A 20,201-nucleotide genomic window follows, 5' to 3' on the forward strand; every position below is an offset into this window, starting at 1 on the left:
CAAAATAGATTTTATTGCTATTCATTACCATTTTATCCCATGGAAACATCTCAAGGAAAAGCATTTTTGGAGGAATTTTTGCCAAAGTCTTAAGCACAATGAAATCAGGGTTCAATCTCTGCGAGGGTTTTCCTGATTTCAGTTGTATGGGATCAGATTTAAAACACCGTATTTTCCGTGTTTGTTTTGACAGGGCTGTAGCAGAACTCAAACTTCTCTCATACATCTCCCCCTTTATCCGGCTCTCCTCAGGTGACCGCACCACTCGCACTGCTGTCACAACGGCATATTTAAAACTCCCAGGACGCCCACAGCTAACGTGTCTTGTCATGGGATGTTGAACCTTCCCAAACCAGTCTCGATCAGGGGCAGCCCATTCAGGGACCCGGTTAAGGACTGCCGGGGGAACCGAACCATCGGGCAGAACACACACCCCACTCCGTCCCCTCACAGCAGCGAAATCACCACCCGCAGCTTCCCGCCCTGGTCCGATGCCCCCTGGACTCGCCCCGCCCCTCCTGGTGACGTCACCGCGCGGTGACGTGTCACTGGGGCGGCTCGGCGGCGGCCGCCGGAAGCAGCCGGAGGTAGCGTGGGGCAGGCGCTAAGGCGGGTTTGTGTTGCCAGAGTGGGCAGCGTCGTAGCGGCGGAGCTCCAGCCCCTTCCTTTCTTCCTTCCTCCCTCCCTCCCTCCCTCAGCTTCGCTTCGCCTCACTGTAGCGGCAGTACTGATGAGCGGGGTCCGAGCGCCCGGTGGGCGGCCAGCGGCCACTCCGGTGCCTACCTGCTTACTTCTGCTGGGGCTGCTCCTGCCCGCCGCTGCCGCCAGCGGGGGGTGCGCGCTGGAGGCTGCGGACGGCGGCGGTGGCCGGCGAGGAGGACGAGTAGGTGCCACCTCCTCTGGGGTGGAGACGGCGGCGGTTGTGACAGGTAACGGCTCCCGCGCGTGCTACCGGCGGGGTGGTGGTGGGGGGAGCATCCCGCTGAGGGGGGCGGCATGGGCAGACACGAACGGGCGGACGGACGCCTTCCTGCCGGGGCCCTGCGGTGCTCTGAGCCGCCTCGCCTCGCTCCTTTTCTCTTCTCCCTGCTCTGCAGAGGGCGCCGGTCCGGTTCGCAGGGGGTCCGGCTGCGGCACTGCGGTACTGCCCCGGCTGGCCCCTCCCCGGGACGGAGCCCGCCGCAGGATGTGTGCAGGATCCTGTTGAATAGCGATATTGTTGGGATCTGGAGGCGCCGCTTCCGCCTCGGCTCCCGCGGTGCCGCCAGCCACGGCCCCGAGCCACCGGCCCGGCCCCGGCACCCGCGGGCCGCTGCCAGGAGGGGTGCCGGACACCCTCCGTGTGGGGAGGGCGCGGCTGCGGCCCCGGAGAGGAGGCTACGAGAGGCGAGGTGACCAGCCGCAGCTGGTTGCCCCCGAGCCCCCGTGCTGCGGAGCCCGAGGTGTTTATCCGGTGCTCTCGGAGGGGGTTAGTTCTCAGAAGCGCGGAAAGCTTTTTTTTCCGTCACTTTAATTCCTCCAGGAGCATGTTCATTCTACCGTATTTAACGGCAAATGGTAACGTCTGCAGTTAAAAACAGCCGTGGCACTGAAACGTTTAAAATAGTCTAATTTCAGCCAGCTTTGACGGCTCTGAATTGCTTGTAAGCATTCTGAATGTATCTTGTAATGAATAGTAGGAAGCTTTATGATCTCTAGAATCTTCACTTAAGAAAATGTTTTTTTTTTTTTTATCTCAGGAAATAGTCAAAAGCATTTAGAAGTTTGTCATGTCTCATAATGTGCTTATCAGAAAGCTCTCTAATTGGACAGTATGGAACTTGGAAGAAAGAAACATACCCCTTCAGAATCAAAGTACCCTTCATTTCTTATCAGAGAAAACCTTCTGATGATGTTTGGAATAGTGTCGACTGAGCTAAAATTACTGGATTTTAGTGGGTGAAATGTGCATGGGTTTCTTCTCTCATGTAACACTTAAAAAGACGAGTTTCAATTAACGAAACTTCAGTGGTGTTTCTGAAAGGAGGTGCAAGGCTATGTTAGCTAGCGATCTTGTTTGCAGACAGCATTTCTGCAATCTAAATTGTCTAATCTTTTGGCTTGCCGTATAAAACTAAGGAAGTTGGAACATCCGCAGTCTGAAGCAGCAGTCAAGCTTCCCAGGGGTGTTGTGAAAATGCTGTATTGGAACAGCGCTTTTTTTTTTTTTTCCCCAAGACCATAATTAATCTAGTTGTAGGTGGTATTAAACAGTTCTTGCTATGTATAGTGCTGATGCTGTCTACGTTCCACACTTAATCAGTTCTGATGTGTCAGTCTGTATGGAAAAAAAGAAAGTGGTTTATTTTTATTTATTTATATTTTATAGACTGTGAAAGTACAGAGATGTTTGTCAGCTATTGTACTGTCCTTCCCACCTTCCCCCCCAGCAGTGAACCTGGTGAAGAAATACGTTTATTTGAGAAATATAACATGTTATAGGTGGATTTATTGTGTTACAGGATAGTTTGGTGTGGAAAATATGTATGGTTAAAAGCCATTTTAGGATCAACTTTTTAGGAGATTTTTAACATAGTTCTGTGTTCATCTGCTGGATAAATGTCGTGTTTCAGTTGATCTTGTAAGTTACCCTTTGCAAAGCTGGAACCTTGAAGGTTGGGAGAAAACCAGATGACATGCATGGGGTTATTTTAGTGATATTATCTATCATTCTTTCCTTAAAAGATAAAACTTGCAGATCTGCAGTTGAGTTAGGAAGGATTGCCAATACTCATCTGGAGAGGAATGAAATAAACTTTCAATTCAGTCATTTTGCTAGGTTTGAGAAGTACAATCCAGAAGATAAAAAGCTGCTGAGTATATAATGCTGCTCTGGGAAGAGGCAATCAGATGCTCAAGTAGAGGTGTATGGGCAGCACAGCTGCAGGGAATAATCCAGGAGGCCAAGTCAAAAGTTGATGTGGCTAAGCAACCTTATGCTGCTGGCAGAAGTGCTATCCTTTGATAGACTGATCCAGTTTTATTTACAAAAGGCTTTTACTTTTTTTCTTTTTGATTGCACTTTTGTGTCTAGTCTTGAGTATTAAACAATCCAGAAATTACAGAGGAAAGTACCAGTGTGGATTGAGAGGCTCAGAACCTATGACTGATAAAAAAAAAAAGGTATTGATTTTTTTTTTGGGGGGGGGAGTGGAAAAGGCTGTGGGAGGGTTGTGTACGTGAGAAATGGTTCACAGAAGCATATTGATATTAATTTAAAAAAAAAAAACTTTATCCATTTGATCTGTGGTTAAGATGTACGCTAAGAGGACGTAAATTGTAGTAGGTGAGATTTAGGTTAAATATAGGCTGGAAAGTTTTCACCTATAACAGTCAAATTACGTAGGTTGTTCGGCAAGTTCCCCTTACTGGGTTAGAGAAACTGGCAAAGGTAATCTAGACACTTGACAGAAAAAGGATGTACAATGAATTTTAGCTCTTTCCTAAAGAGCCTGAAATTCTATTTCTGCCATATTTCATCAGATATTCGTGGATTTTCTTAATGGTTTATCTAGATTATCATTACTGATGTTGTTTGTTGTGAATGTGCCATTGTAATTTATAAATGAGAGCTCTATATGTAACATCTGACACTACGCTGAGTGTATTTAGTTGCAGTGATGAAAATCAGATCAACAAAACTGTTTTCACAGGGTAGAAAACCAGGAAGCTATTTTCTGCTCATACTGGCTCTGCGCCTTCACATCTTAATTTGGTAGAAAGTTTTAAGGAACCTTCTGTTCTGAGCCTTAAGATAACACTGGGTTTTCACATTAGTTTATTCATTGACTTTAAATTAAATTGCTTTGTAATCCTGGATAATTGAGGATTTTTGTTTAAAAGTCTAAATTTAGTTCATGATCATGGATTAATTTGGCTGCCTTTCAGGTGAGAGAGTGAACCTGAACCTGTATTTGGCTAATAAATATCTCAAATAATGGCTTATAATATTGGGCTAGAGCATTTAAATTCACTACACTGAATTTACTGAAGAAGCAATGGACAGCACAATGCAACCTTTTCCTGAATTACTATTCAGGAAATAGTAATTCTTAATTTTTAAATTTTTAAACTAATTCTTAGTTTTTAAATGAGTTTCCATTCCGGAGCTTACCCATCATCCTAACACTCTGAGCTCTTCAAATTAATTAGACTTTGGCATTTGAGAGGTGATGGTTTCAAGAAAACATGTATTTTTATCTGCAGCTGTGCAGCTGGTTTAAGGCATTCTAACGTGGGTGGCTGTTAAAAAGTAGCTTTCTTCTTTGGGGTTAACCCCAGCTGGCCATGTGAGCAGTATTGTTAGCACAGGGGAGCTAGTAGTAGGCGTGCTCATCTCAGTACTTCCAACCTACGAGGAGGGAGGGAGTTCCTGCTCTTTCTACTTTGTACCCTGCTTGCCCTCAGTGTTGTGATGAGCCCTGTATGTTGCTTTAGCTTACAGGAGCATGAAAAGAAACATGGGAAACAGAAAACAGTATGGATTTTTTCTTTTTTTTTCAAAATCAGAATCTTTCCTGACATGCTTTCAGCACTAGCACCACTGCAAAGAGGGAGGATGGGACTCTGCAGGTGGGGTCAGCATTGGGGAAGAAATGTGGTTTTAACATAGTTGTCCATAGAATTGCATCTCTTAAGTGACTGAAAACTACAGTTGTGACCTTTTTGGGTTTGAGTAATCCATTTAGAAGTTAGTGGTTGTATATGAGACTTCATATATAGTGAACTAAGTAGCCATCTGGCCATATTCTATCCCCTGTAGTGTATAAAGAGTGCAGTGATTTTGGTCACATAGCAGAATGATCTTTGCATAATTATTTTGGCATGCAATGCTCTTAAAAGATTGTGAGCTGTGAGGTTACTGTCGCTTCCCTAGCAAACTGCTTTTCAAGGCTAGTGGATTTCTTTAGTGCTGAAAACAGCATTGCAGGCTTTTTTTTTTTTTAATTCCACTGCTTTGTTTGTTTCTACTTAAGCTCTTTCATGATCTGGGCTTACTATTTCTGTTGGGAAGACAGAAGTTTCAAGTCCTTTCTGCATTAATGGCTACTTCAAGCTGTCATTTACTTTCTGCTAGCATCTCAATGCAGTGGTCTGTCCCTGGAATCTAATTAGTTTCTGCTCTGTTCTCACTTTCATTAGGTTTTTAATTCTTAGCATATTCTTTATTTTTAGTGATAATAGGAGCCATCCAGCAAAAAAAATCCTTGTGCAGCAAGGTTTCTTGTTTTTTATAGCTCAATCAGAAGCTGTTGAATTGCCATAACTACTAGATACAGCTAAAAAAAAAAAAGCTGTAATTGGCTGGATTTGTAGAGTTTTATGAAACAAATATTAAAAACCACTCAATAAGGAAAAATCTTGGTCTTTATGTAGCTCCCATTCAGGGATAAGACCTCAAGCACTTGTAACTTCCTTTGGCCATAGCTGAGTATTTTTGCTCTACAGCCTTCCAGTGTTTTAATTGTAACTCTTCAGGGCTTCTGTTAGTGTGTTTTGCACCTGGTGTCCTGTGAGCTTTTTGACTTGTCAGCTTTACCTCTTCTGAAGATTTCTTTTGTCTTACTGTTGGGAATTAGCCAGGCTATTTAGCTGATACTTTCTTTTTCTTGTCTTACAGTAGTAGTCTGTAGCAGACTCTTTCTTAAAACCCCTCAGTGGCCTTCCCTGAGTTGTTTTTTTTGACTCAACATCATCCTTCCTCAGTTTTTGTGTTGCCTCTTCAGCTATAAGCTTTCTGAAGACAGCTCTGCTTTTCTGGGGACCTCCTACCAGATTCTGGCTAGCTGGTCCTACGCACCTTGGTCGTGACTCATTTTATTCTAACTAACCTCAGTGATACTGGTGTATCATAACTGGGTTGAGCTGCCATGTATTTGTCGGAGAACTGGAGCCAGTGACAGAGGCAGTTGAAAAGATCTTCCATGATGACAGCATCACTGTCAAAAATGCCTGAAAATGTAGTTTTCTTGCCCCCCCCCCCCCTTTTATTTTTTTTAATTTGCATAAAGAAAGCAATTTATATCCTTTTAGTTGATTTTTAGCTTGTGTGTTGTAACTTGTATGCTCTCTTTATATTTAATATATGTCCTCAGCACTGGGGGAGAAAGCTAGGAAAATTACTAGTTTTCTATTATTTTTTTAATGCGTTGTCAAAACCTAAGAAGTTGAAAGTGTATTATTTTACATAAGAGTTGACTCTAATTTAATGCAGAAATCCTGATACATGAGAAGACTTCATTGGGATTAGTCTGTTATATCCTAGCTGTGAAACTGGCTCTTTGAAATTTAGGAATTTGAGATGATAATCTGAACAAATATGGTATGTGTTAAGAGTAAATAACCATTATGTATCTTGTCCTAAAAAAAAGCATATAAACATTTTACAAACCAAGATGAGTTTCATGTTATGTAATAACATGTTAGTGCTATTCTGCCTTTGGATACTACTAAGTCTCTCCTGTTACTATGGAAACTGTCTTCGCATATCTGAAAGGGGGAGAGGGGTGAATAAAATGATAATGTGTTGTTAAAAATTAAAATCAGCATAAACAGAATGTGATGATTGTCTGTGTGCCATAAAATTTACATTTGTTTACTTGATTTCTTCAGGCACTTTGAACTCTCTTAAGTTTGTTACTGTATCTTTAACCTTCCCCTACCCTTTTTTGGGCTTTGCTCCTTTTTCCTTCCAATCCAAAAAGCATGGTATTTTTCAGAGACATCTTAGATGAATCCTTAAATCTGTATAATGAAAAGTTCTCCAGAGTTTTAACTAGAATCTGTCTTGGAAATTGAAGATGGTGTGGTTGTCAGAACAGTTAAGAATTTAACAGCACTCAGTGTAACAGAATTGTTGTCACATTGGAGTCAGCAGAGATTTAATTGGCAGGTGAGAACCACTGACCTTTTAAATCTCATTTCTGTGGTCCCTAGCAAAGATATCAGGAGAATATTTTGTCTCCATGCAGATAGTGTTATACTCTTGCTTCTCTGGTGATTCCTGAATCAGAGGTGGGAGGGAACTCATCACTGACTATTTCAGCTTGTATTGCAAACCACAAGCAGCGCAACAAGCTTTTGTAAATTGGAGTGGTTGCTGAGACTACTTGAATTACGTGCAGCTTTAGCATTTGCTGTAGCTCAGAATTTATAGGAATGGAGGGACAACTTTGATCCTTTTCCTCCAGGCAGGGCTTTCTATTTCCTACCTTCTGAATCAGGAAGCAATTGAAGACTTGTCAGCAGCCCAGCCTGCTAGTACTCTAGCCAGTTAAAATTTTAATACCTGTTTTTTTTTTTGTTTATTTTTTTGGTGGTTGTTATACTTTATTTCTGTGGTTATTGTTCATTTGTAAGAAACTGTCCTCTGCTCAGTTTCTAAAACAGATTAGCAGTAAACAGTAGTTAATTAGAACCTGTTTAAAGCTGTGTTTAAAAGCAAACAAACATTGTGGTAGAGTAATAATTTAGACAAGATTTTGTTGACTAAAAATTTGATGAAGACATTTTGGATTTCTATGTTCTGTAGTCCCTCTTTAAAATGAGAAGCTTTCCATACGTGAAGATGTGGTATGAATGCTCCTTCTCACTCTGTGGCTTAGAATAAAGCAAGGGGTTAGTTGTATGTAATTATTATGCACATGTGGTAATGTTACATAGCTAAAGGAATAATTTTTCTCAGTTCTGTCAGGTGACAGTGTGAACTCAATTGGTTAAAATTCAGAGTTTAATGTGTCACTTAGAAAGGAAATCTTCAGAAAAATGTTATGTTATTCTTAATAGTAAATAACTTCTCTAGGCTCCCCTTGAGATTGGTCATCAATAACTCCTGAATGTTCAGCTGTTCCCTCACTCTTCCCTCCCTGTGTGTAGTATTTGATGAATGAGGGAATGGCTTAATAAGTGGGTTGGGTTTTTTTTTTGTTTTTTTTTTTAATATTTCCTCTCTTTACCTGTGGAAATACGCTCGGTGAGCTTTGCTGAGGAATTAACGACGTGACTTTTATCAATCTGCTGAATTTTTTGTCTGTCCCAACCATAGGCTCTTATTTGAAAAGCATTCCTCCCTCCTACCCTCACTAGATGCAGTAAGCAGGTGAATTTTCTGTTTCTATGCCTAGATCCAAAGCAAATAGAGTAAGTCTTATGTTGTTTCTCTCTATTCTGGATATAACAAGCTTGATTAGTTTTTCCTCAATTTGATATGCTACCCACTATTTCAAGAGCAACAAGCAAGAAATATTATAATGTAAACAAATAAACAAAACCACTCAAACCATGTAGTCTGTGATGATTTTGAAATAAATACCAAAGTTAATTATTCTGAGTAGAGGCCTCCTACTGTAGTTTTAATTCTAAATTGTTGTATTAGGTAGCTTCTTGCTGTAATGTAGTATACCTATATGAAAAATACTGTTGGCTTAGGTTATTTTCATTATCTAAAGACTTAAAAATTATTTGGAAGTGAAAATCCAGTTACTTTTTTATTGCTAAGTATTGTTTACTGTTTTGCTAAATTTGAAAATGAGACTATATAATATCATATAGCTCCAGTACTTATACCATGATGTGGCAGGAAGGGAAAATATATTTATATCCTCTTCTACTTGTGATTTTTAGTTGCAAATGAAATGCATCAAGACAGCTCTGTCTTCCCCAGGATATATTTTTAAGTTTTCTTTAAAAGACTTAACTTTGCCAGTACTTCCTTGGAACATGGCTGCCTTTATCTCTTCTCTCCTACCTGGTTCATTTTCCCTGAATGTATTTACTGAAATACTGCTGTCAGAGCCATAGAGGCTATTGGAGTTACTTTGGAAGCAGTGCAGTAATGTCAGGCTACGGTAGAGATAAGGGACAATGTGATGGATTGCATTGACATCAGTGTATAAACCTATATTATGAATTCACTGGGATTTCATTTTAAGACTGCATTTTAAATAAATTGGTATTTTGCTTTTAGTCATATGAAACTGCACTCCTGATAATTGGTCTTACTGTGGTTGTGTTGTAGGCAGTGGTATGAGACCTGTAGCTCTGCAGTCTTTGAAGGGTGTTGCTTTATTATTGGTTTAAACTGTCCTGCAGCAAGGGGTGGCTCTTCCTTTGTGCTTGTTGCTTTCTCTCCCTCCCTGCCTATTCTGTGTGTTCCAGCTGCTACCTTAACGTTATAGTGGCTGGACGTGAGTTAATTTGGGGGAACTGATTGAACTCAAAATTGGTAGTTTTTTTTATTTTTTATTTTTTTTTTTGTTTGTTTGTTTTTGTTTTTCAGCAGGGTCAGGTCCTTAAGTTCAGTGCAGTGCTCTGTAAGGGCATTTGTGAGACGATAACAGCGTTGGAGGAAAGTAGTATTAACTATTGCAGTAAAAGCCCATGCATACCAAGTAAATAGTGATTGAGGAAGGTGGATAAGGGAGATTTAGCTATTCACAAAAACAAGTGTTTTACACAGATATCACAAACTGTGCAGTTAAAAAATGACGTTCAAAACTGGTAAGGAAATACTTCAGGAGTCCATAAAATTCGTAGGGGGTAACTTTTAGATTAGCAGTAGAGCCAAGATTTTAGTAGGGTTTCTTAAACAGATTAGTTATTGTAAATTATACTAATTTAGGAGTGAATTTTGGAGTGAAAACTTTGCTTCAGGAGTTAATTTGTTTTTTGGCAGTTGATTTATTGTAAGAGAGAGTTCATGTCTCAAAACTAAAATCACTTGCCTGGCGTAAATATTTACTTAGAATAGAATCATAGAATAGTTAGGGTTGGAAAGGACCTTAAGGTCATCTAGTTCCAACCCCCCTGCCACACTAAACCATATCACCCAAGGCCTCATCCAACCTGGTCTTGAATTTGTATAAAACAAACCTGATGAAATGTGTTTTTTATTAATACAAGATAATGAAGACACATCCCATTCTGACTCAGCTGTAGATGTTTGAAGAAAAAAAAAAGTCAAGCAAGCACCTATCTGAGCTCTAAATGCACCCAGTTGACTACTTTTAAACTTTGTTATAAAGGAATCTAAGTAAAACTGGTTTGTTTTCTTTATTAAGTAAACATCCTTCCTAAGAAATAGGTGTCTGTGGTGTGTTTCTTTTTTTGTCACAAAAGCACTCAGAAACTTGTTTTATGTTGCCTCATGTCTGTTTATAGTATCCTTTGAACAGTAGTGGAGGCTCTCATTTCTCTTGATGTTGACGAGTGGTAAGACTTCCTCATTTCAATGAAATGTACACAACCTTGGCTGTGATCAGGTCCACAGAAATTGCCATTTTCTTGCGTAAGATGGATAAGCAATCACAGGTAAAATATTATCCTGATGGGAAGGAAAAGGATGCATCTTCATGGTACTAGGTAGTTACAAATGGAGCATTATACTGTTCAGCTTAGAAGAGAGTGGAAATTTGATGTATAGTGGGATGATGGAGGGGAACTTAACATAAACTGCTGTTGTCTGCAGAGATCTCATCTGATCTGGTATTTCATAATACTGTTTGACAAGGTGATGAGATGGTAGTGTTGAAGCACAAAAAGTAGTGTGGGGAGAGAAAGGAGGAGGGAACTTATTTTATTCAGTGCTTTCATATCGTTAAGTGTATACTTGGGATGGATTTAACAAAATAATTTGAGTTCTGATAAGCTGTTGTATTTGAGATTTTTGGGAGTGGATTTTTCTTTGGAAGAAGCCTGGTTGTTGGTCAGGAAGAAATACTACAGATTATGAAGAAAGGGAAGTAGTATACTAATTGCTGTCCCTTGAAAGGATATGTAAAACTAGAAAAGGTTTGAATAAACCTTGCCAGTGTTTTTGTATATTCATTTTTGTGCATGAAAAGAAACTAGGACTTCTTGGATTTAAAAGATCTGCCCTGTGGTAATAGTTCTTCAGAAGCTAAATCCAATATATGTTAGCAGCTGTGGTTTAGGACTTCATCCTGTTTTCTGCCTCATGCATTGTAGTTGTTTGGTTCATTATCTGCTGGGGTAACTTGCTGAAATTGACTAAGTAAAGATCAAATGAACCTGGGGGTGGAAACAAGAAAAGCCAAGGAGGCAGAGGGAGGGAGGAATGGAAGAGCACTGTGGCAGCCAGGTGGGTTTCAGGTCTTTGGAGGTGATAGTAAGTATGCAGTAGACCTCTGTGAAATTGTGAGTATTAATTATAAAAGAGGCAACTGTAGAAACACTGGTAGTTATTTTCATGCTATGAGACCTGGGGCCATTTATTGAAAGTCAGAAGAAGGTTTAAAAGTAGATACTAGCTCGCCTCTGCCCCCTGCTTCCCATTTTCCTGGGGGAAGGGAAGAGCACACCTGTGTAAACCGGTAGAATTAAACTAGGAAATGCATCACAGTGGAATCTTGCAGACCAAGAGTGAGTTGTTATGGGGGGAAAAAAAATTCTTGCCATTATCCCTTGTATGGCACCATCTGGTGCTAACTAGAGCTATGCAAGGTTGAAGTAGCTGGACGCCTTAGAGTCAGTGCAGCCAATTCATATGTTTTTGCTAGCCTTCTGTGATGCTGCAAGGTACACTTGTGTTGCTTGAGACAAGACGGTTTGGCAAAATACCTGCTGTTTTCCATTAGCATTTGATTTTTGTTTTTATGCAAATGTTTATAGTGACAGCTCTCATAGAAAGAATAAGGTAAAAATGTTTAACAGAGAAAGCTATAATGCTGCAGTAAGCTCTGTCATAATTTATATGGTTTCTGGGAGGTGTTAGTTGAAGGTTTTCAACTGAGGACTGGCAAAATTTTAGGTTGCACTAACTCAGTTTATAAATTGGTTTTTTTGAACTGTTTCTTCTGTTGATTTGTATTGTTTGCAGCCTCCTAAATGGTATCCTAGGGCTGAAATTTGTTTCTGCCAGAAGTTAGTAAAATTACAATGATGCTTTTATTTTTTTTTTTTTTTACCATTTACAGTTTTCTATGCCCAAAATGCTGTCAGCAGCAGATTAACTTTCTTACAGAAGCCAAAGAACAAGACAGTCATTGTTTTGTTACCCAAATTATTGCTTTTATTCTTTAAATATGAACGTAGTAGTTGATTACTCATTTGAATAAATATTTTTTTTAAGTTTTAGCACAAAGATTTTAATAAGTACTTCTTTAATTCTGATAATTTGTTCTGGTACTGCATTTTTTATGTCTGTGAAATATTAAAGAAGACTGTGGGCAGAGGACTAAGCATACCAACTGAAGATACTGAGTTTTCATTACTATAATAGTGTTAACTTACTTAAAGTTTACATTAGCACCTTGCTGTTTGTGATTAGAGAACCAATCTTGTCTTTTACCTTCAGATCTGACTATGGGTGAAGTAGAGATTTTAGGCAGCTGTAGCATTTTAGGTAGTAGTGTGACAATTTGGAAGATCAATCAACCTGTCACTGAGGCTCAGTCAACCCAATTTGCTTTGGAAAACAGATTTTTCACTCTGTAGGTGCTGCCAGGCCAGTCTTATTTGCAGGATGTTGAAGATAACCTTAAATAACTTTTCAGACTTTGTGACCTCTTGTTGGTGTCCCATGTTCCCCCCCCCCCCCCCCAAAGGTTTCTAAGGAATTGATTTCATTATTGGAATGAAAATGATTGTTTCACTGCTTCTCTTATGACTGTGAATACTTTAAGTGGAATTGTCTGGTCTTGCCAGGGGTTCTGCTCTGAAAAGTGACTTCAGAAAAGTTACATGAATGTGTCTAGTTCAGTTTGCCTTTTACAATTTTTTTTTTTTGTGTGTGCCCAATAAAAATGAAAGTGGAAGCAAAACACTGCTAATAGTAATAAGGATATTTTGTGCATGAAAAGTAAGAAGTGTGATATTCAAAAGAGTCAAAGTTCAGCTTGCTTTCCAAGTCCATGCTGTATTTTCAGTGGTCATAAAAGATAACCTTAATTCTGGTCTGTTTATTGGAAGTGTATTAAGAGACCTATTAGGAGCAGGAAGGAGCATGTATTTCACTATCAAGGCAGAGCTATGATTGTGTTTTCCTTGGCAAAGGAAAGGTTTGCATTCAGAATTTGAGAAGACATTTAAATATGAAGTTCTTTGTTGCTTTCTGCATATAGCTGAGTACTGGGAACATCAGCTGTAAACTGCTGTGGAAAACAACAACATATGTCCCAGGATCACCACACAGGCTGTCATTTGTACAGAGAGCTCCTTTTGTTGGTTAGGTAGTAAATTTCGCATCAGAACTTGAATATAGAGCGTTCTGTATTATGTGGATCTAATGCATGTAAGGCATTTCTTGTAAGTATTTTACTTAACCCCAGGATTGTTGGAAACCGAGTAGAGAGCATGCTTCCTGGATATTAATGTTAGTATGTGAAATAAGTGTAAGTTGGATATATAGTAGAGGGTGAATTGTGATGTTCATACTGTTGACAAGTACAGGTGCCAACACTAATAATAAAGTTCTCACAGTATTGCAGTTTTCAGTGCTAGAGCAAGGTAAATACTCTACTTTTCCTCTGCATCTTGTCCAAGAGTTAAGTAGCTTGTTATATTTGCATGAATAATGAGCCTTTGGCTCTGACATGGTCACTTGTTTTGTGAAATAGCCTCACCTTATGGTCTTGGATTTCTCACTTAAGAATATTTTGGAACTGGCTTCCTCTTTGGCCTACCTCAAACTTCTGCTAAACACAGATTATACTTCAAATAGGAAGTTTTAGGTAAGTGGTTTTTTAAACAGGCAAACCCACTGAATTTTACTGATTGCATGTTAGCAATTTTCTGTTTACTGGTTGAAATAGATAAGAAGTTTAGTTGTAATGAAAGCAACCTCAAGTATTTCTTTCCTAAGATGATTTGGTATACCTAGGTATCTGAATGTGGGTTAAATATTTCTACTATCAGAAATTCTATTTTATTTCTGTTATGGTGTCATCATCCAAAGATGACTTTCAGGCATTCTCCAGCTTGTGTCCGGTTATCGTCCTTTCAGGGGAAATAGGCAAATAAAGATTTTGCATTTGGCAGGGCAGGCAGAAAGATTTGCTGCTGGCTGCAGTGCTGCTCTGAGAAGCAGTTAATGCATGTGGGATGGCTAGTGGTGGGGTGCAGGGCCCAGCGTGGGGAGAAGCAGCCAGCCCCAGTAGGACCTGTTGCTGCTTGTGCTGGAGCTTTCCAGCAGTGAGCCTGCTTCCTTCTGCTTGGCTGTTGCTCATGCCAAGGCTATTGTTGTTATCCTGGACTCTGAGAATGCAGCAGCATTTGGGAGCTGGTGCTTCAGACCATGCAAACTTCAGGATGTGTCAGGGAAAACCATACTTAAGTAGCAATTACTATGCACAGTTTCCTGCTTCACCTATTCATTATTTTCATTTGTTTTTTAACACTGCTGAGTTTGTAGGGCCCAGACATGTTCAAGTGCATACCCATGGTGTTATTTGATCAGCAGCTTTAAGGATGGGATTAATTTCACATTTCTGGGGATGTCAGCATTTGAGATAGTCTGGGCTCCTATAACAGAATAAAATTCTTTTACCATGATGTAGAAACACTGTCTGGAGATGTGGATCCCACTCTACTCACTATGTCAGTTAGATTTCTGTTGAGTGTTTAGATATAGACTTAAACTAACTTAAAAAGTCTAGATGTAGTTTCAGATATACTTTTTGAGTCAAGTGTATTTTTGCCATGTTTTTTTAATGTGTTTCCTTTTTTTTTGAGTGCTATAGAATGAGCACTATAGAATCACTGCTCAGATTGGATATTAATTTGGTGTTTATGTTCACAGTGCTTTTTAAGTGCACTTAAGATTTGTTTTCTATGTCATTTAGCTTTAAAATGTTGCAGAATTAGGTTTCAGCCAATCAGTAATACTACCTAGGAAGCTGTAATTAATGTTATTTAGGGGAGGAGAGGTGGTGTTAACTCCTTCCTACCTTTGATAGCCTTGGTAGCCATATTTTCAGGTTTGAGACTTCTTAGTAGATTACTTTTTTACTAGAGAGGATGATCTATTGTAGAATTCACTTGAGCTTTTTAACTTTTAAAGACTTCATTGGAATGGTTAGGTAGCAATGTTAGGAAGTTGGTTTTTTTTTTAATTTATTTTTTATGTAATGTTTCAAAATGTATCTTGTAAGATTCTTCTAAATATCTGTTGAGTCATGCTGTTGCCTTGCCTTGCTTTGCCTCCTCCACCCCAGCATGTTTTGGATGTTATGATTATGTACCCCAACCTCCTTAACAGGCCTTCTCACCTCATTTGATTCATCACATATTTTTTTTGCTCCAGAGTGGAAAGGAATACTGAAAAGCTAAATACAACCATTTTGTATTGCTAAGCTTTTTATGGAGGAATTGTGTGCGTTTTGTAAAATGCTGATTACAACAGCACATAGCTGACAATACCATGTGGGTCATGGAAGGACTTTCTGTGCTTTGCTCATTTTTGAATATAAGGTGCTCAGCTGGTTTTAGACCTATCTGCCTGTGCTTATAAGGAATAAATCAGAAGTAGAGAGTAGACTGCCATCAGTTAATATCGTTCTGAAACTCTAAAATATTTTAGATCTGTAGATAAGACTAAAGCACAGCTATGGAAAAAGGAAAGAACAATTCCACCTCTGCATTAATTGCATCTGAGAACTTCAAGTAACACTTTGTACTTCATATCAGAATGTTGTGCTAAATTAAAAATTGTGATATCCTCGCCTGCAATTGTTCAGTATCATGCAACTGTGATTGGTTTAGTCACAAGCAGAATACTGGCCTGCCTGCTCTGTCTTTGCAAGCTACCATAGCATTGGATTTGCTCTTCATGGTTCATTACTATTCATACATGTTCTGCAGTAGGAAGGATGAGAGTTGTGGGCAGTGTTGTTTTTCTGATGGCATAGGCTTGTCTTTGAAAAATACAGAAACACAGAGAAAACCCAAAATCTTCAAGAATGTTTGGTGACACATAATTTGCAGCTTGTTAGGAGACTACAGTTGTCCTGTGTCTGAGGATCTTTCATTAGTAGTTCAGAACATCTGATAGGAGTCTGAGTTGCTATACCCTTTTTGGACTAACCCTGAAGTTTGCAGACAGCTCTTACGTGTTACATCTGACTAAAGCAAGTTGTAACAAATCAACATTTATGCCCAAGTTCTGCCCTGTACTTTTAAGCACAGCTGAATGTTTCATGTAATTAAGGCTTCTAGAAATCTGCAGGGTAACTCTTTATATGCAAATATTTTAATAACTAAATAATATACTTAAAAATAGTGATTTGTCTAGTATAGATTGACTTATTTTGTCATATAATTATTTAAGTTAATATATTTTATCCTTGGGCAGAACTCTTGACTTTGGATGTCTATCCAACATTGCCTTCAGTTTTGTTAACACCTGTTAATTATCTCAGGTGAATGTCCAGTGGAACTTCCTAAGGAATGTGTTCAAAAAAAAACCACAAGCAAACAAGAAACCCCTGTGTAGCTTTTGCTTTTATGTTGCTTATAGGGTGGTTCAGTTCAATTAGGGGGTGAATACCTGAGAAATCTGGAGTTTGTTTTTAATAAATATTATGCAAAGCTATTTAGATAAGGCCTTATTACTGTCTGAGTTTTTGATTTTCTGCACAATTAATGAATGTCTATATCATTGCATTCAGAGTTTATGATTCACCTAAGACTTAACGTTGGAAATGTTTTTTGTGTTCAGTCTAACACACAATATATGCAGAAGGGCCCTTATATGTGGTATTAGAGTGCTAATATGTCCTCTGACCTGTGGCCTTGTGTAAAGTGATTCTAATACGTAACTGAATATTCCTTGAATATGAAATAATCCATAATTAAAAGTAGCAGGGTTATCTGTCAGCAAAAGGTGTGTCAAAATTAATTCCTCCATTCTGTTCATCCACTTGCTTGGCGTAATGCTTAATGTCCCAACCAGCTGTCACTGTTGCCCAACCAGATTGTATAAAGAAGAGAAGAAATGGGAAAATCAGGGGCAAGTAAGAGAAACTAAAGAGAGGGATGCCAGTATGGCCTCATGAATGTTCAACAGAAGATGGATGCTGGCTGCACTTGGGAGAGAAACTAAATAAAAGTTGACAGTGGAATGAGAGGTGGGCCAGAGAGAAGCTCTGTCAAGGGAGGGTAGCAAAGAATGAGCATGCTGCAGAATGCATTGTAAAAATGCTGGATCTGTCTAGGGAAAAAATACCAGAAATACCTTGGTATTGATGGCATTTAGACATTCAAGTCATTAGGATAGCAATGGTGACAGATTTGTTTTGTATAGGGTTTAAAGGGTTGCATACACAGTTCCCAGCAGTAAACAAGCTGGGGGAGCTGGGAAATGTTTCTTAGGATTATTCCTTGTGTCTCATTCTTTTGGTGTGTTTGTTCATGTACATAAACAATATTTTGTCATAGCTGTTTAAGAAACAAGCATAAAGCAAACCAGAAATGCTAAATTAAGACACATCTTTTATGTGGTTTATTTTTGTTTGAGAAATTTGGTGATTCTGAAATTTTCCACTCTGAGGGTGCCTGGCAGGTTACAGTGTGTTTTCTTTATTCCACACATGGCATTTTTTTTTTTCCATTCTTCTGTTCCATGACTGGAAGTTGTTAGCTAAGTCACTGATAAAGCACCTTTTATTTTTAGGGTAGGATTTAGTAATTGGTTTGTTTTCTTTTTAAAATACTTGGTTTAGCAGAATTTGTGTAAGTGTATGCATGGGAATTGTCCCAAATGAGTAGTACTAAAGTTATGCCACTGGAAATCCTCGAGGGGTTTATTTTTTCACTTTTCTGTAAGTAATTTAGCCTTACTTATGAGTACTTGTTTTTTTCCAAAGACTTAGGTAAGAGACAAGGAGGATTGTATACCTGTATCATACATTATTCTGTTATGTAATTTTTAAAAATAATGAATGGAATAAAATTTTGGATGTGATTGTAGATCTTGACAGACCACTGAAATGTTGTATTTGGAACAAAGTGACCTTGGTAAATATTTTTACTGCCTTCATAAAAGAGCAAACTTGCATTTCTACAGAGCATGTTATCACTGTAATATGCTATTCAGAACCATGGCTCTCTTAGACCCCAACTGATCCTGCTATTCATGAATATGCTTTTAGGCATATTGTTGTGTGCTTCTCCCCTCCCTCACTGATCCAAAAGTGACTGGTTAAAACCTTGTTTAAGAACATAACTATTATCTTACAAAATTGGAGAAGCAGTCTGTCTAATATCTTGGAAGAACTGCCCACCTGGGACTGAGAAAAAGATATCACAAGAAGTATAGTGCATAGCTGAAGCACAGTTGATTCAGTATAACTCTTCCTAACAAAACACATTTACTAGTTGCCTTATGTCCTGAAGTGTGAAGACTTGTTCCAGACTGCCTGATTTTTATCTTCCCTAATACAAACATGGCTTTATATGCCATCATGTAAATCTCATTTGGAAAAGTTTGGTGCATTGGACATGATGAGCAGTAGAACTCACTGTCATAACTGTCTTACACCATGTAAAGGCTTTTTTTTTATTTTTTTTTATTTTTAAGCTAGAAGCGAAAATACTGTCATTATGACTTACTTTTCTCTACTTTGTTTTTTTTTTTATCAAATGCCTTTTGCATATAAATCTCTCTCTTTCCTTTCTTTGGAATTGTGCCCATTCTGTTTGGAGATGAGTAAAACAGCACACAGTAGTCAAGCAGAGGAGGTGTAATTACTTCTGTCTTTTTCTGTTTAGTAACTTTTAATAGCTGCTTATTAAATAATGGAGTTAACACCAATTAGCAATCTTTCTGGTAAAAAATTATCTGCTAAAACATTCCAATGTGTATAATAACCTCAGGTGAGCTACTGTGCAGATCAGCAATGGTCAGTTTTTCTGTGCCTTCCTCTCCACGTCTCCTTCTCCATAGGTCATGCTTGGATTTTTCTTCAAGTTGTCATAGATGGCATTTGTTGTTAACCCGCTATGTCAACGGCAAGATTACATATGAAGGAAGAATAGTTATGCTTGATGTAATTTCTGCAATTGAATTTGTAGCTATTCAGCACTGATGCAGAAAAAGGGAAGTCTCAATTTTTGTTTTGGGTATCAGCTGCCTGGGTGTAAACCTCTGAGTATAAATAATTTGCCCCATATATTGTGTTCAGTATTTCTCTGCATTTGTATCCTGTTTCTCAAAAGTTGTCTTTTGTTTGGTTTCACATGCTATACCAACTCTTCTATTGAGTACAACAGCTTATGAAAAGAATTTTGTACAATTTACTGGCTGTTGACTATGTCTTCAGGTAAAATACTAGATTACCTTCAGGAAACCAAGTCAGTGTTTTCCAGACAGAATTGAATGTTGCTGTTTTTCTTCTGGAACATATTTATGCAATATTTACTGTATTGATAAGGGAAGAGAAAACTGAAGTTACTCTGGTAGGGCAAGTAAAAAGGAAGGCATTAAGGGGCAGTGCAGTTTTTCCTTCTTTGATAGATTTATTATGTTAAAAAGCAAAGAAATTGAGGCTATTTGATCAGGAACCCAGTGGCTCTGTGTGACCAAACATTTCTGTGGATCCAAACTGAAATGAACAAGGGAAAGTTTTCTTGATTTCTGCTAACAAAATGTTTTACCTACCAAGTGATGAATATTATTACCTTCTTTGGAGTAGCTCCTACTAAGAAGCAAAATTTTAATTACATATTATGTGAATTTATGCATTGTGCATGTTTATGTACAAATCTTCTTCAATAATGTTGCTTAGATTCTAATGATTTACAGTATCTTCAACGCAGTATGTAATTACAGGAGTATTACTTCTTCATTGCATTTCTTGTCTCTCTTCAGTTCCCTAACAGAGAGAAAGTATCTTAAAAAACAATCAACAAACAACACCCCAAACCCACAACAACAGCAAGAAAAAAACCCTAGACAAATCAAAACCAGCCACATATAAGCATGTTTTCATTGTGTGAAAATGAAATCCAGTTGCTTCTTGGAAACAACAGAATAAATAGGGAAACCGAAATGCCTACTTCTGTTTGTTTGTTTTGGTTGTTTTTTTGTTTTATTGTGACCTATTTTATTTGAGTTCTAGGTGGGATAAACAGATGTATGTATTTTGATGTACTAAATATTTCTGCAACTTGTTCAAATCATGCTATTTTCCTGGCTGTGTATGGAGCAT

At 38.6% G+C, this 20,201-nt stretch overlaps 1 protein-coding gene across 3 annotated transcripts in view; it reads left to right on the plus strand.

Moving 5' to 3' along the window:
* The first annotated feature begins 524 nt into the window (after nucleotides 1–524).
* Nucleotides 525–20,201, plus strand: part of STIM2 (stromal interaction molecule 2) — a 61,721-nt gene continuing 42,044 nt past the window's right edge. Inside the window, exon 1 of one of the 3 annotated variants that reach the window (XM_062636543.1) lies at nucleotides 525–929. In XM_062636543.1, the coding sequence (XP_062492527.1) occupies nucleotides 731–929 (199 nt within the window). In that variant the 5' untranslated portion in view covers nucleotides 525–730. The remainder of the gene's footprint in view (nucleotides 930–20,201) is intronic. The other 2 variants (XM_062636542.1, XM_062636544.1) reach the window with 2 other exon arrangements.

Source organism: Pezoporus occidentalis, unplaced genomic scaffold (assembly GCF_034315485.1).
Source record: "Pezoporus occidentalis ecotype Australia unplaced genomic scaffold, CSIRO_AGI_Poc_V1 ctg48, whole genome shotgun sequence".
Taxonomy (NCBI): Eukaryota; Metazoa; Chordata; class Aves; order Psittaciformes; family Psittacidae; genus Pezoporus; species Pezoporus occidentalis.